Here is a 13,115-nt window from a genome sequence, read left to right as displayed (position 1 = left end):
CACCTCTTGATCAGCGTGGACTCTTAATGAGGCAGAGTAGCGTGACACGGGTTGGACAGCTACACTAATTACATCGAGAATGATGGTGTACCTTCAAATATTCAGAAGATTTGACAATATCAGTCATAAAAAAAATCCTTAATTAAAATGAATATATTTGGTAATTCAATTAAAAACAATACCTGATCAACTTGTGATTGGTGTCAATGTGGACAAGAGACAATGGAGCTGGAACAGAGTGTGTCTGTCTGGCAATGCATGTCAAATGAACCAGTCATGCAGCGACATCGACACGCTGCATGGACAGCTTCAGTCCACTCCATGTGACACGATATTCCATAGCCAGTAGAGACCCTTTCACTAGCCCATATCCCGCATCAGGCATTCTGGCTTTAATAGAGCCTACCTTTTGATCAAGTACAATGTCTGATATATCAGAGTAGGTCTTTCTGACCGAGAGACTATGCTCCCTCATCCTCCTGTACAGTGTGGATCTTGAAATGCAATGGGAGGTTGCCAGAGTGTCCTTTGGTAGCTTCATGCTTCGAAGGTTTTTTAAGTTCTTGGGTATTAATGATAAGTTTCGGTAGACCGACAGTACCATTCCATTCAACTACACTGTCAAGGAATGGAGCAACAGTGCTGTTTGAAGTGTAAGACTTGATCTCTTCACTTGGACTTTGTAAACCATCGACTACACACTGAGGAATATCCATATAGGCTGCCTCGGCTCGGAGAAACTGGGATTCCTGAGAGATAATCATGTGCAGCTAATCAAAATCAATTGGCTCCATTGGGATTACTGCAGAAAGCCGATCCCTGGTCCTGCATTAAAGTGGCCTTCTAATGGATTCCTGTAAGAGGGAAGATAGAAATGTATTAGAACAGTGGTATACATTTTTGTTTTAGATGTTTATACCGATAAATGACATTTTGAGGTTAAGATACCTGAACAGAAGCTCTTTGCGGAAAAGGTTCCATTCTGTAGGAAAGTGAATTATGATCACATTTTATTATTATTATTATTATAAATACAGAGAACATATTGTTATATTGTACAACAAGGGATGCCAGTTATTGACAACAAACTAACCAATGTAAGGATTTAACTATCATACAGAACCCGTCCATAACACACAGACACATATAAATCTAATTTCAATGTCTTTTGTGTCACTATTTTACTCTCTGGTGCTTACCATGAAAGGCACAGGTGGTACAATTTGGTTAATTATCAAATGACACAAGCCTTTGTATCCACTATGTATGTGTGTATACTGCACAGCTTCCTCCACCAGGTGGTGCGTTTGATAAAGGGATGTTTCAAGCAGGTGGCTATGAAGTAAAAGTTCTTAGCTAGACTGTCACGTTGTCAACTGTACCTACCTCTGTTGGAGAAAACCAAACTCAAGTGCAAACAAATCCACCTTCATACAAGCAGACCCATCTTGAGTTTGCCCGTGACCTGACGGCTCATTTTGTGCGCTGCAGTTTTTTTCTTCTTTCAAATATGTTTATTGATCAAACCTCAAAACATGAAACAAGCTGTATAGGAAATGACTGGTTAACAAGGTTTGACTTTTTTTTTTCTGACGCACAAATCCCCCCCACCCACACACACACCTCCTTATCCCCCAAGCAGGCAGTGAACAAGCATCTCCCACCCATCCACCCTCCCATACCCCTCCCCCTCTCACCCACCCGTGTGACCTATTACAGTTTTTCTTGATTGCTTTAATGCAACAAAAATATGCAACAAAAGCAAATTTTGCCTCCTGACAACACAACTTGCAAACAAGTGTATGAACTCTTCCAATCAATCATTACACTATGGACAACAAAATCCAAAATACAGCACTCAGTGCAAATCAGTGCACCAGTGCTTGTCATTGTAGCCAATTTCTGTACGCAGCTTTCATGCCAGTGCCATTTGTTGTCAAATTTGCCTTCATGCAAAGAATTGGATGCTGAATCAGAAATGCTTTGATGCAAATATTACACAAAATACATGTAAACCAAAATAAAATCTATAAGAGTATAAGAAATGAAGAAAACAAAAATAATATCAATTACAGTAAAGTTTAAGAAATAGCCACTAGTTTCTTCCGTCTTGACGATGTGGCCACATGGCCTCATACACATCACATTCAATATCCTCTCTTGCAATGCACCAAGGGAAAAATCTTCTTGTATGCCTTATCCAACCTTGACATTTCTCTGCACCTATTTGTCGGGCAGCAGCAGTCATTGCATTCAGCAAGAGCATCTGCTCACAGGGACAGTCATCGTGAACCTGCCACCTCCAGCACTAAAGAACTTCTCTATGGGATTCAAAAATGCTGGAAAGAACTGCATCATCATTCAACGGTGTACTGCAAACCACTCATTGACAAGGTGAGCCTGGTGAAATGCCACATTGTCCCAGATAATGATGAAGATTGGCATGCCAGGCCTCAACAGCCCTCTGTTGGAAGAAAAATAATATTCACACTTAATCATGTACTATTTCACTGTTATATTCAGACTTCTCATTGAACTGTCTTTGTTTAATCTTACACACAAACTCAGCATGTCTCCTGACAGCAGTGAGACTGGGGAATGTGTATGTTTTATCTGAAAGAATGTGCAGTTCCTTTGTTATCGTATGACCCTTTCTTACAAACCACTCTATGGGACGAGGGGAAAGGTTCCCGATTAGGCCGAAGACGTCATGAGGGTTTCTGTTTGTGGGTCATGATAAGTATTTAAGAGGTGGTTCTTTGAGAGATCTGTGAGCAGTCTTGGATATGCAATTTGTCTATCACCTTGTACTTCTGACTCTGCTCCTTCCTTGCAACGAATACATGTTCCTGTTTTAATGATTTTACTCCGAGGGGGTGAGTGAATTGTTCCAACACCCTCTCTCAGGTGGGAAAAGCCTGTCATGAAATGCATTCAAGAATCTTATGAGGCTCTCAGTGTTGTATGGGCCAATAGTGGGGTAACAGCATGGGACACCATCATTGGAGATGGCAGCACACATGGTTATGTTGGCGCCCCTCTGTCCTGGAACTGTGATAATGGTCCTGTACCCAAGAGGTTCCTTCCATGTCTCCTTACTTTACAGAGATTGAAGCCGGCTTCATCAACATGAATGAAGACATGATGTGCCCCGTCAGCTTCAAGCTCCATTATTCTCTAAGTAAAAAAGGCTAAATGACAATGAAAAGTGACTCCAACTGCATGGTATGACAAGGCATTACAGTAAACTGTAGTAATGTTTCCTTACCTCCACATATTAGCATCTGGCCTCCTTCACAACGTCAGAGTTCCTTTGAAATGGAGCTGTATAGAGCTGTTTCATGGCCGTATGGTTCCTTCATAGGATGCGGTCAATGGTGGTCACACTCGCGTTGTTGAAGTAAATTATACAGACAAAACAAGCTTAAATGAAGAACAGGCCGACACAATTTTTTTAATATATTTTTTTCCACTTAATCAAAAATGCATGAACCTCAATCAAACCAGTTCAGCTTGTTAATACACACAGATTAGCCAGCCAGCGTTAGCGGTCACCTGAGGTTAGCAGTGTGGTGATTCAGCGTTCCTCAGTCGGGCTTCATTTCTCCGGCGTACGGATGCGTTCTTGATAGAATGCCTCCGCGTCGGCAGGAGGGTTGAAAAGATGTTCTCTGTTGTCATAGGTAGCTCACCCGCATCTTGGATTTTGTCGACCTGCCCGTCATTTCTGTCCTTTTCGAGTGTCGATATCATACGAGGCGTGCAAAATTAGATAGTAGATGGTGATAAAAGGTATTATGGTAGAAATAATCTAAAAGTTATCGGAGCACAGCCAACGCACGTCTTACTGCCACATTGCGCAACCAGAAGTCGAGGGTGGAGAGTTTTAACGGCCTGTGTAACTTAATAGTGCTGGAACAGGTTAGGTATTGGTATTAGGTACTGTATTGTCAATAATGTACTGTTCAAGGGTGTTGTTCGGCCCGACGCGCACCCTTGAACTCTACATTATTGTAGATACAGTACTGCCTCGAGTGCCTTATTTTTTTTATAATACGGTTACCAGCGACATTATGAATAGTAATAATAGCTGACTTTCAGCACAAAATAGATAATAAAATAAAAATATCGCATTCAAACATTGTGTATCGCATTTCAGTAGCGTAGAGAAAATAGTCCCACATACGGGACTATAAAACTGACTACCGTATATAATCTCATTATTATCATCTATCAAGAGTTGTGTCTCTGCTCCAAACTATCTGCTAATTGGTTGATGTTTATTTCATATTGGTCGCTGCAGCTTTTAAGGTCATTTTGTCTGACACAAGAGAAATGCAGAGTTCAGTGTAAAATAGTGAGATGAAGAGATATTGAATGTTGGCATAAAACATTCACAGTAGAACATAGAAACACACTTGCAGTATTTGCTGATTTATACTTTGTGCAAACGTCTTGTCGTAGTGCATGCATGGATCGTATGAAGCGTGGGAGCTATTTCTCATAAAAGACATACGTGCTGATAAAGATCCACCTCTGGGAAACTCCTGGAAAGACATGCTGAAAAAAGGAAAAAAACAACAGTTGGCAGGAACAAAAGAGAGAGAGGAGGCGTGAGGAGGTAATTGTTTAGAACTTGCAAGAAGCGAAACTCTTCATCCCATTTCCAGTCAACGAGCACCCATCTCACTTTCACTTTCTCTCCACAGCTGTATAAATACACCTGCAGCTCCTCACAGCAGCACCTCCACCCTCCTGAAGAGACTCATTGCAGCCTGAGCTCAGAGCCACGAAGACACCAGAGAGCAGAGACATGGCCTCCACCACTGCAGCGCTCCTCCTCCTGGGAGTCCTCTGTGTTGGGTTTGCATCCGGTGAGTCTCCTCCACCTCTTCCACGGCCTCCATACACATGTCTGCTGATTTCCTCGTCCCGGTCCACATGTTGTGTTGTCTGACTCTGTCTCTCCGTCCTCCTGCAGCTGAGATCGCGGTGGACTGCTGTCTGAAGGTCTCTGAGAAGCCCATGCCGCTCCAGCTCCTCCAGAGCTACACCCTTCAGGAAGCTGGGAAAGGATGCCAGATCAGCGCCACCGGGTGAGTGCTCACATGTTCCCGCAGTGGGATCATAAACTAGGACAGAGAGGGGAATCTTTCTGCTGATCATTTGGTTTCACGGTTACAGTCGCCTGTTTATCTGATCTTTACTACGTCAGAAGGTGGTGTTTTCTCCTCCAGCTCTGTCGTCTGAAGTCTCTCGTCTGCTTCCACAGGTTCATCACAAAGCTGGGAAGGACTCTGTGCGTCTCCCACCCCAACGACAAAGCCTGGGTGAAGAGCTACATCAAGCACCTGGATGAGAGGAGACTAAGACCTCACTGAACCAGGTACACATGCCAACAAATACCTTCTCGCTCCGTCAGTCCAACGCACGGCGTCCCTTTTTAAAACTTCCACCGACGGCTCATCGCTGCACTTCCTGTCTGCAGGTGCGGAGAGTAGAGGACTCTGGGAGAAATAAAGGCGGCTGCAGATCAAGAAGGACCGACTGATAGACGAGAGGCGTTCCCAGAATGCTGTTCTGTAGAAGATCAACACAGTTCCATATTTACTTCAGTGACTTTGCTGTTTGAGTCATAACTTGTACAAAATGTTGAGATGAGTGTGTGTGAAATACTACTGTTGAGAGGATTCTAAAATAAAGTTGTATATTGTTTTGTAACCTCTCGTTGTCATCTTTTATTAACACTGACACACTTCTGCATCCTCTGCAGAGCTTCTGCAGCAAATATGAAAACACCCAAACACATGAATATTTCTGAATAAACCATATTTTAAAAAGATAAGTGCACTTGTTCAGCAGCACTTTGCTGTTAGTCTCCTCACTCAGAATGGTGGAACTGGTTATAGAGTTATGAAATATTAAATCTCCGAAGCAGGAAACACATGATGGTAAAGAAAGCAGCCGCTGGTCTGGCATGGAAAGAAGAGAACTCTGCCGGTGATGTGTGAGAGAGAGCCCTAAACCCTCACGGACTTTGCCTCAGGGAATTACCCACAATCCATAGCATTATGACGATGAACACAGGTTTACTAGGGAAAGCCTGAAGGTGTAAAAAAGGGTGAACAAAGAAGACGGCACATTGATGTTCAGCCTGACATTAAAAATGGGAGATAAAAACATGTGGCACATATTACAGACCTCACGTCCTTTCAGACACTCGCAGCCTCTCACGCCTCTCATGACTTGATTCTGTGTTCAGGGTTGTCTCCTTATCTCTCCAGATTGTGAGTGATGATATTAATTCCCAACATGTTTGAGAATAAGCCGTTATTGAAAGATAACAGGAAGTCCATGTCCATGTGATGTGTCTCTGGGCTCACAGCCACAACGTCCCAGAGGCCAAAGAACAAGCGTCTGAATGTCCGAGAGTGTCCTGCGGAGTTTCCCACAATGCATGTGGGCTGCGTGAGGTTTTTGGCTGGTCCGTGGTGACCTCACGCAGTGTGAGGCCACTACGGACCAGCCAAAAACCATTAATAGTATTTTATTTGAATTACATTCATCTGGAAGAGATCTGCTGCTGCACTTTTTAAATCAAACCACAGAAAAATGAACTGCTACGTTCTAAAAGGAAAAGTAATCACAGGAGTCTTCTGAGTAAAATATTTAGCAATATATTATTGGATTATTATGACTGATTCATTGTTATAAAGTACTTTTGAATATTGCAGCTAATTGAGATGGAGCTATGTTAATGTACTGTTGGTTAATTTACTCTTTATTACAAAAAACATGTATTTTGTTCGTAAAATCATATAAATGTCAAATGACTTGCAGAGTACAATAAATAAAATGAAATGCAGTTTTGAGTGCGAGACAAGATGAAGTGTTGAAGTAGCACAAATGTGAACAGTACTTGAGTATATTTAGATTTATGTCTATAATGCCATGCCATGACTTCCATAAGAAGGATTCAAGACAACGTGAACAAAAAGTCACTCGAAGTTTCTCAAAGTCCTTTTCTCACACAGTAAGTGAAGATAAGTCCAGCTTGACTGAAGGGGCGACTCAGATTAAAGCAGCTCCTATCTGACTGTTTAATGTTCAGTATCTCTAGCCCCTAATCCTATTTATTGTTTGAGTTGTATCTTGTGACCTGATACAAAAGCTCCTTATCAAAGCACTCAGACTGCTGAGTGGGATTATTTTCGGGCTGCAAATTAAATCATTTTGGTTTACACACCTCCAGACGTCAGATTCTGTTGTGTGTCTGACGGGTGTGCAACACTGATAGACACATGTACTGGACACCTGGTGGTAAAATCATTAATCAGCACATTTATTGGTTGCAAGGAAGGAGCAGACAGAGATACAACCTGTTCTTTACTTATGAATATCCAAGTCTGCTTAACGATCTGTGGAAGGACCACCAATACTCATAATACTCTTCAATACTCATCATGGACCATTAATAAACACCCTCAAGACGTCTTCGGCCTAATGGTGAATTTCCCCCCACTCCTCTTACAATATGATAAATAAAGATTAATACAGTGAAACAGTAACTGATTAAGAGTAAATGAGTTTTTCTTCCAACAAACATGTTCACCTTACACCGTGAGGTGTTGAAAAGCTGAGGCGCGATACGTCCACCTCATGTTGCACCTCCACAGATGAGGCCGGGACATATTTTTGTGGGTTTTAATTGCGGTAACGTTCTTTTAAGTTCACACATAATTTGAATCAAGAAAACTTGTTTTGAAATAAATTGCTTGACTGGAACTGCGTGAGTATTGAAGTTGGCGTAGCGAGTAAATAAATAGTCCCTGAAGCCTTCAAGGGCTCCTCCGGGAAGGTAAAGCATGTCCTCTCCTGTCGGGACAGGGTGCGGAGGTGTAATGACATGCTCGGCCTTTAAACACTCCTCAAGGATTGCCGCCTCAGTTCCATGAACTTCTTTTTTCTTTTCCCGTAAATGCTCCAGCAAGGGAAAGTCCCAAGAGAGTAAACACGACCGACAGATATAGCAAACACCCAGCTGCTGGTTTACAAGAAAGAGAAACTCAATCTGTAAATGCTCCATCGGCACACGGCGTGGGACTGAACAGGGACGATGCAACAAGGTCAGCCTGTTGCATCGTCATGTAGCCCTCAGCATCATTTCTGAGAAATCAATCTTGCAGCAAACACATGAACACAATGGGTCACTCATTAAAGACCAACGCTGCTTCCAACTGAAGCTTCTGGAGAACAGGAAGTGGAGAAGATAAAGTCTCACTTTGTGTAATGTGGCAGTTTCAGCTTCACAGGAATCAATCAACAAAGGGAAGTGAAATTGTGCAACAATGCAAGTGTTTGTTCCTACTTTGTGTTTAAATTTGTTTTATTAATAAGCATGATGATAACATGCACTGTGCTGTGTTAATGAACTAGAATCTCCTGCGTTATCTTCAGAGTGAAAACACTTCACTGTAGATTGAAGATTGAAGATTGTCAACATGAAAGTGAAATCTAAACTTATCTTTCTATGGTCAGAAAATACTTTTCGAGGAATTGAAATGAACTGCAAAATTGTCGTGAGTTATTACAGCCTGAGAATACAGTTTGTTATTAATTAGAACAAAATATTGCTTCATTGAGAAGGTGAGACCAAAATCTTGCTTTGATGTTGCTGTAAAAAATCCTCACTTCCTTCTGTGGAGCAGTAACTTTAACAGAGCTTGCACTTCTTTGACATTCAAGGTCAACCACAAGCTGAACGTGAGCGTCGCGGCAGACCACGATGACCTCTCCCTCCACCGTGCGACAGTAGCCAGCATCCTGCACTTGGAAAGACTTTAAAACACATTCATTCAACCTTTTGGAAACAGACAATCTTTTGGCATAAAATATGTAATTTTTGGATTCTTGATCCGAACGACACGTTTTTTTTTTTGACTGAAACTCCTTCCCAACAGGCCATGTCTTTGTTTTATTGTGAGTTTTGTTGCAGATTCTGATTCTTATCTTTCTAAAAAGGTGTCTTATTGACACTCCAAGAGATATTTTATGGGGAATCTGGCTCATATCATGCTGGATGTTCATAAAAATATCTTTTAAAAGTGTTTTTTTTGCAGATATACATTTTTTGCTGAACACTTTGCTGAACAAATCCATACAATAAACATGAGTATTCAAATTAATTTGGGGTTCATACGACAAGTCAAACAGGGAAAAACACTCAAACAGGGAAAAGGAGGTCTGGAGACAAAACTTGGTTCCACAGTTTTTAACGGGTTAAGAGTCGGGTTTACTTTCTGTTCCCTAAGGGCGTCCCGCAGGGAGCCGCATGGGATCCACTATGATTGTACATTTTGGACTTAAACACCGTAAATATGAAGTTTTCATACATTCCCTTACTTTATTTATGTAGATAGAAAGTCAGCTATTCTAATCTACTTATTATAATGCCAACAGAAAGATTGAGTATATGTTCATGCTTTTGTCTGATATTTATCGTGGTGCAGAAGTGTAACACAAGTAAAAGTATGCTGTCGGTGAACATTTTGCAGGTCTATGATCATGCTGCGTCCATTACATTCTCTTCATTTTGGGTAAAAAGAACATTTGACATTCCCAAGAACTCATCGGCGGATGAGAGAAAACAGGTTGCTGATCATTCAAGAAACTCCGGAGGGAACGCTTCCTATTTTATTTGTGCAAGAATCACTTTGGTGTTTAAAGAATCGGCGCGTTACACTTCATCCCACTGCTGTGCTTCCATTGTGCAACAATAGAGTACCATGTATGTTCAGATCAAGTTACGTTATGAGTTTTAGTTTAGTTTAGTATGGTAAAGAGTGTTTCTAAAATAAAAAAAACCTGCATGGAGCACATACATTTTATTATGTTTTATAAAACTTTTCTACGTGAAAAGTATAAACGTCAGTTGACATGTCAGAGGAAGTAGGTTTTGACTGGTTTCAGTTTCTCAGTTCCTGATAGACTCTGAGTGGAGTGACCGGGAGGGTGACACAAAGAGGACGAAGAGGAGGAGGAGGAGGAGAGGGGGAATGGAAAATGAAAGTGTGGACATCGCCTCCTCAGGCTATATAAGAGCAGTCAGGCCACACAGAGGCCGTATCCTCTCTTTTGCCACAGCTCGTGCTGACAGGAAGAACCGGCTCCAGCCAATCAGCAGCCTCCAGAGACACCCCAGACATGGCATTGACGGGTCACGCCAAGCTCTTCTTCTGCATCCTCTTCATCACCTGCTGCTGCACAGGTGAGTTTCTGTTGTTTTACACTTTTCCTTCTTCTTCTGGAGGAATCTTCAGGCTCATCAGCAGACAGTAACACTGATGCTTTTCAATCTTCCATCTGAACCAAATCCCACCTGGAGCGGCTCCAAAAACAAAGCAGAGGTTCACAAAGCAGGAAAATAAAAGGAAGAGGGAGTTCCTCCAAGCAAATACGTTTGAGGTTTAAATACACACATCTGTGGTTTTCCCACCTGACCTGACAGTTCAGCCATCCAAGTTTGACTCTCTCTGAAGTTTGTTAAAACTCCCCTCCCTTTAAAAACCTCACTGCCATCATTTTCATTTTATGTATTTTAATTGTATTTCTTTTTCTCATGTTCTGGGCCTGAGAGAAGTTCATAGTTTGTGCAGCAAATCAAGAGACTTTTAATCCAGAGAAGAAAATATATTCTATTAAAAACGTTAAATCAAAGTACAATGCAAAAGATGCCATGGAAAGTGAATGTGCAATAGTTTTCAAGTAGTCAAATATCTAATTGAGTAGTGAAATCTCTGCAGCACTTCTGTCACCAGAGTTAACAGAGCTGCTGGTATTCCCCTTTACTCTCAGGGGGTTAAAGATTAACTGCTGGAAATCCCAGTCGGGTGACAAAAGCCAGTGAGGCAACTCTCATCATTATATTGATGACACAGCACTGTGTATGTGTGTGTGTGTGTGTGTGTGTGTGTGGTGGGGGGGGGGGGGTGTGTGTGTGTGTGCGCATTCGTCACTCCGAGAGAACGTCACTACAACAAATAAATTGCTCATGAGCATGGCTCTTAACCTCAGATTTACTCCATGAATTTCCTCCTGTTGTGTATTTATTTTATTCCAAGCACTTTTATTTTTGCAACTTAATCTTTGATGAAGTCAAGATCCACTCGGCATAACTTTTTGTGTACTCAACATAATATATATAATTATATCCTTTAAAAAAGAGCAATAAAGTTATGTCACAAGGCATAGCATGCAAACCCAAATATTACACCAAAAATAATAAAGATTGAGTACAACTTCAAATGGAACACCGCTCCGCTGGAGCTTTGAGGAAGACAGTGCTGGTTTCAAAATGTACTTTCCAGCTGTAAAAAAGCGCAGTTATTGGGATTATTTGTTATTGAGGTGAAGTCAAGCTGCTGCCTGTGAAGAAGTGGACTGTAAACATTTCATAAGAGTCTGCAGAGCAGATCCCTTCACGCTGAACTCCTCTGTCCTCAGTGTCGGTGGCTCAGATGGCAATGGACTGCTGCCTGAGCGTCAAGAACCAACCAGTTGAACGACACATCGTTGTTGACTACCAGCGACAGATCAGCGGACACGGCTGCTCCATCAATGCCACCATGTAGGTTCAGGTGTCCAGTGTGTGTGTGTGTGTGTGTGTGTGTGTGTGTCTTCATAGCTCACCCTGACCTGGAGGGTTTGGTTGTTCTTGCAGTTTACTAACCAGACGTAGCAGGAAACTTTGTGCGCCCGCTGACCAGCCATGGATCCAAGATATGGTGAAGCACGTGGACGCCCTGAAGAAACGCTGCAAGAAACTCCGCTACAAGGTACCGCCAGAGAACTGTAACCGTGACCATCAGGTGTTTCAAAGGCGGTGAAAATAAAAGTGTTGTATCGAATGTAATGGTAAAATCTGGCTCTTATTTACTAAGAGAGTCGGCTCTGGGCGAGTGTTATCCACTTATGTTATGTTGCATTGCTGCGTTGCATTGCTGGGTTGCATTGCTGCATTGCATTGCTGCGTTGCATTGCATTGTTGCGTTGCACTGTTGCATTGCATTGCTGCATTGCAGTTGCCTTGCATTGCTGCGTTGCACTGCACTGTTGAGATTGTACAGAATAGTACTGAAACTAAATGCAGCTCTGAGTCGTGACGCCGTGCAGAAGCCAAAGCAGCAGCTGACTTGAATCTTGAAGCAGTGATGACGTCATCGGCTTTCCTTTCTAAAATATTTGTGTGTCTACAGAGCAACCGCTGCAACGGAGTGAAGCGCGAGTAAACACCAGAGCAACCTTTGACCCCTTCAGCAACAACGGTGGACCCCCGGGGAGGAAAATGAATTCATAATTATAGTGAGTCGTGAGACTATGAATATATACTATATAAATATATATATATATATATATATATATATATATATATATATATATATATATATATATATATATATATATATAGCTTTATGTAAATAAATTCTACCATTATATTTTAAAAAATGATGTTTGAGTCACAATAAAAACAAAGTATATTTTTTAAAATTCTATTTTTGTTTTAAAGGACTAAAAATGTGAAAGTTCATAAGAGCGTACAACTGTTTGTTCTTTGAATTGTTTGGAGATTATTTTTTAAGTTTTTTTAAATAAAGCCTTATTTTGATTTTTGCAAAAAAGAAAACCCTGAGCGTTGTCTATCATTCTTTGTCGATGACACATTCACTTTGTTGGAAGTAAAGTTTAGGAAAATGATCCATATTCTTCCATTTCTTTCCTTTTAATCCCAAAACAGCTGCACATGATCATTGGCTTTATTTTGAGGGTTAGTTTGTTAACACAGCAATCCTAAAAGGTCCAGAAGCAGCAGGAGGGATGAAAGGATGAAGGGATGAGGGGACCAATCAGAGTCCTGGGTGGAAGGATGGAGAGAGGGACTTTGAACTGTGGAAGAGAGAAAATAAAAGAAAAATGTATTTGAGAGGAAGAAGCATGCGCTTAACCCATGTATGGTGTTCTGGTCCGTGAGACCCGTTTTCATTTTTCGTCAAAACAAAAATAATGATTTATTATTTTGATTTGCAACTCAGACGTATTGGCCTCATTTTCTGCGAAGA

General features: G+C 41.5%; 1 protein-coding gene across 1 annotated transcript; it reads left to right on the top strand.

Moving 5' to 3' along the window:
• The first annotated feature begins 4,762 nt into the window (after positions 1-4,762).
• Positions 4,763-12,372, top strand: LOC137805156 (uncharacterized). Its single transcript, XM_068604951.1, has 9 exons — positions 4,763-4,874; positions 4,982-5,096; positions 5,273-5,379; positions 6,263-6,287; positions 6,386-6,506; positions 10,144-10,267; positions 11,503-11,626; positions 11,720-11,834; positions 12,255-12,372. The coding sequence occupies exons 1-9, from the start codon at positions 4,814-4,816 to the stop codon at positions 12,285-12,287; spliced, it is 825 nt and encodes a 274-aa protein (XP_068461052.1). The 5' UTR covers positions 4,763-4,813; the 3' UTR covers positions 12,288-12,372.
• Positions 12,373-13,115: the final 743 nt, after the last annotated feature.

Source organism: Clinocottus analis, unplaced genomic scaffold (assembly GCF_023055335.1).
Source record: "Clinocottus analis isolate CAN_PGR_092001 unplaced genomic scaffold, fCliAna1.0.p SCAF_7, whole genome shotgun sequence".
Taxonomy (NCBI): Eukaryota; Metazoa; Chordata; class Actinopteri; order Perciformes; family Cottidae; genus Clinocottus; species Clinocottus analis.
Note: the sequence above shows the minus strand (reverse complement) of the source record. Positions and strands in the feature narration are given on the sequence as shown.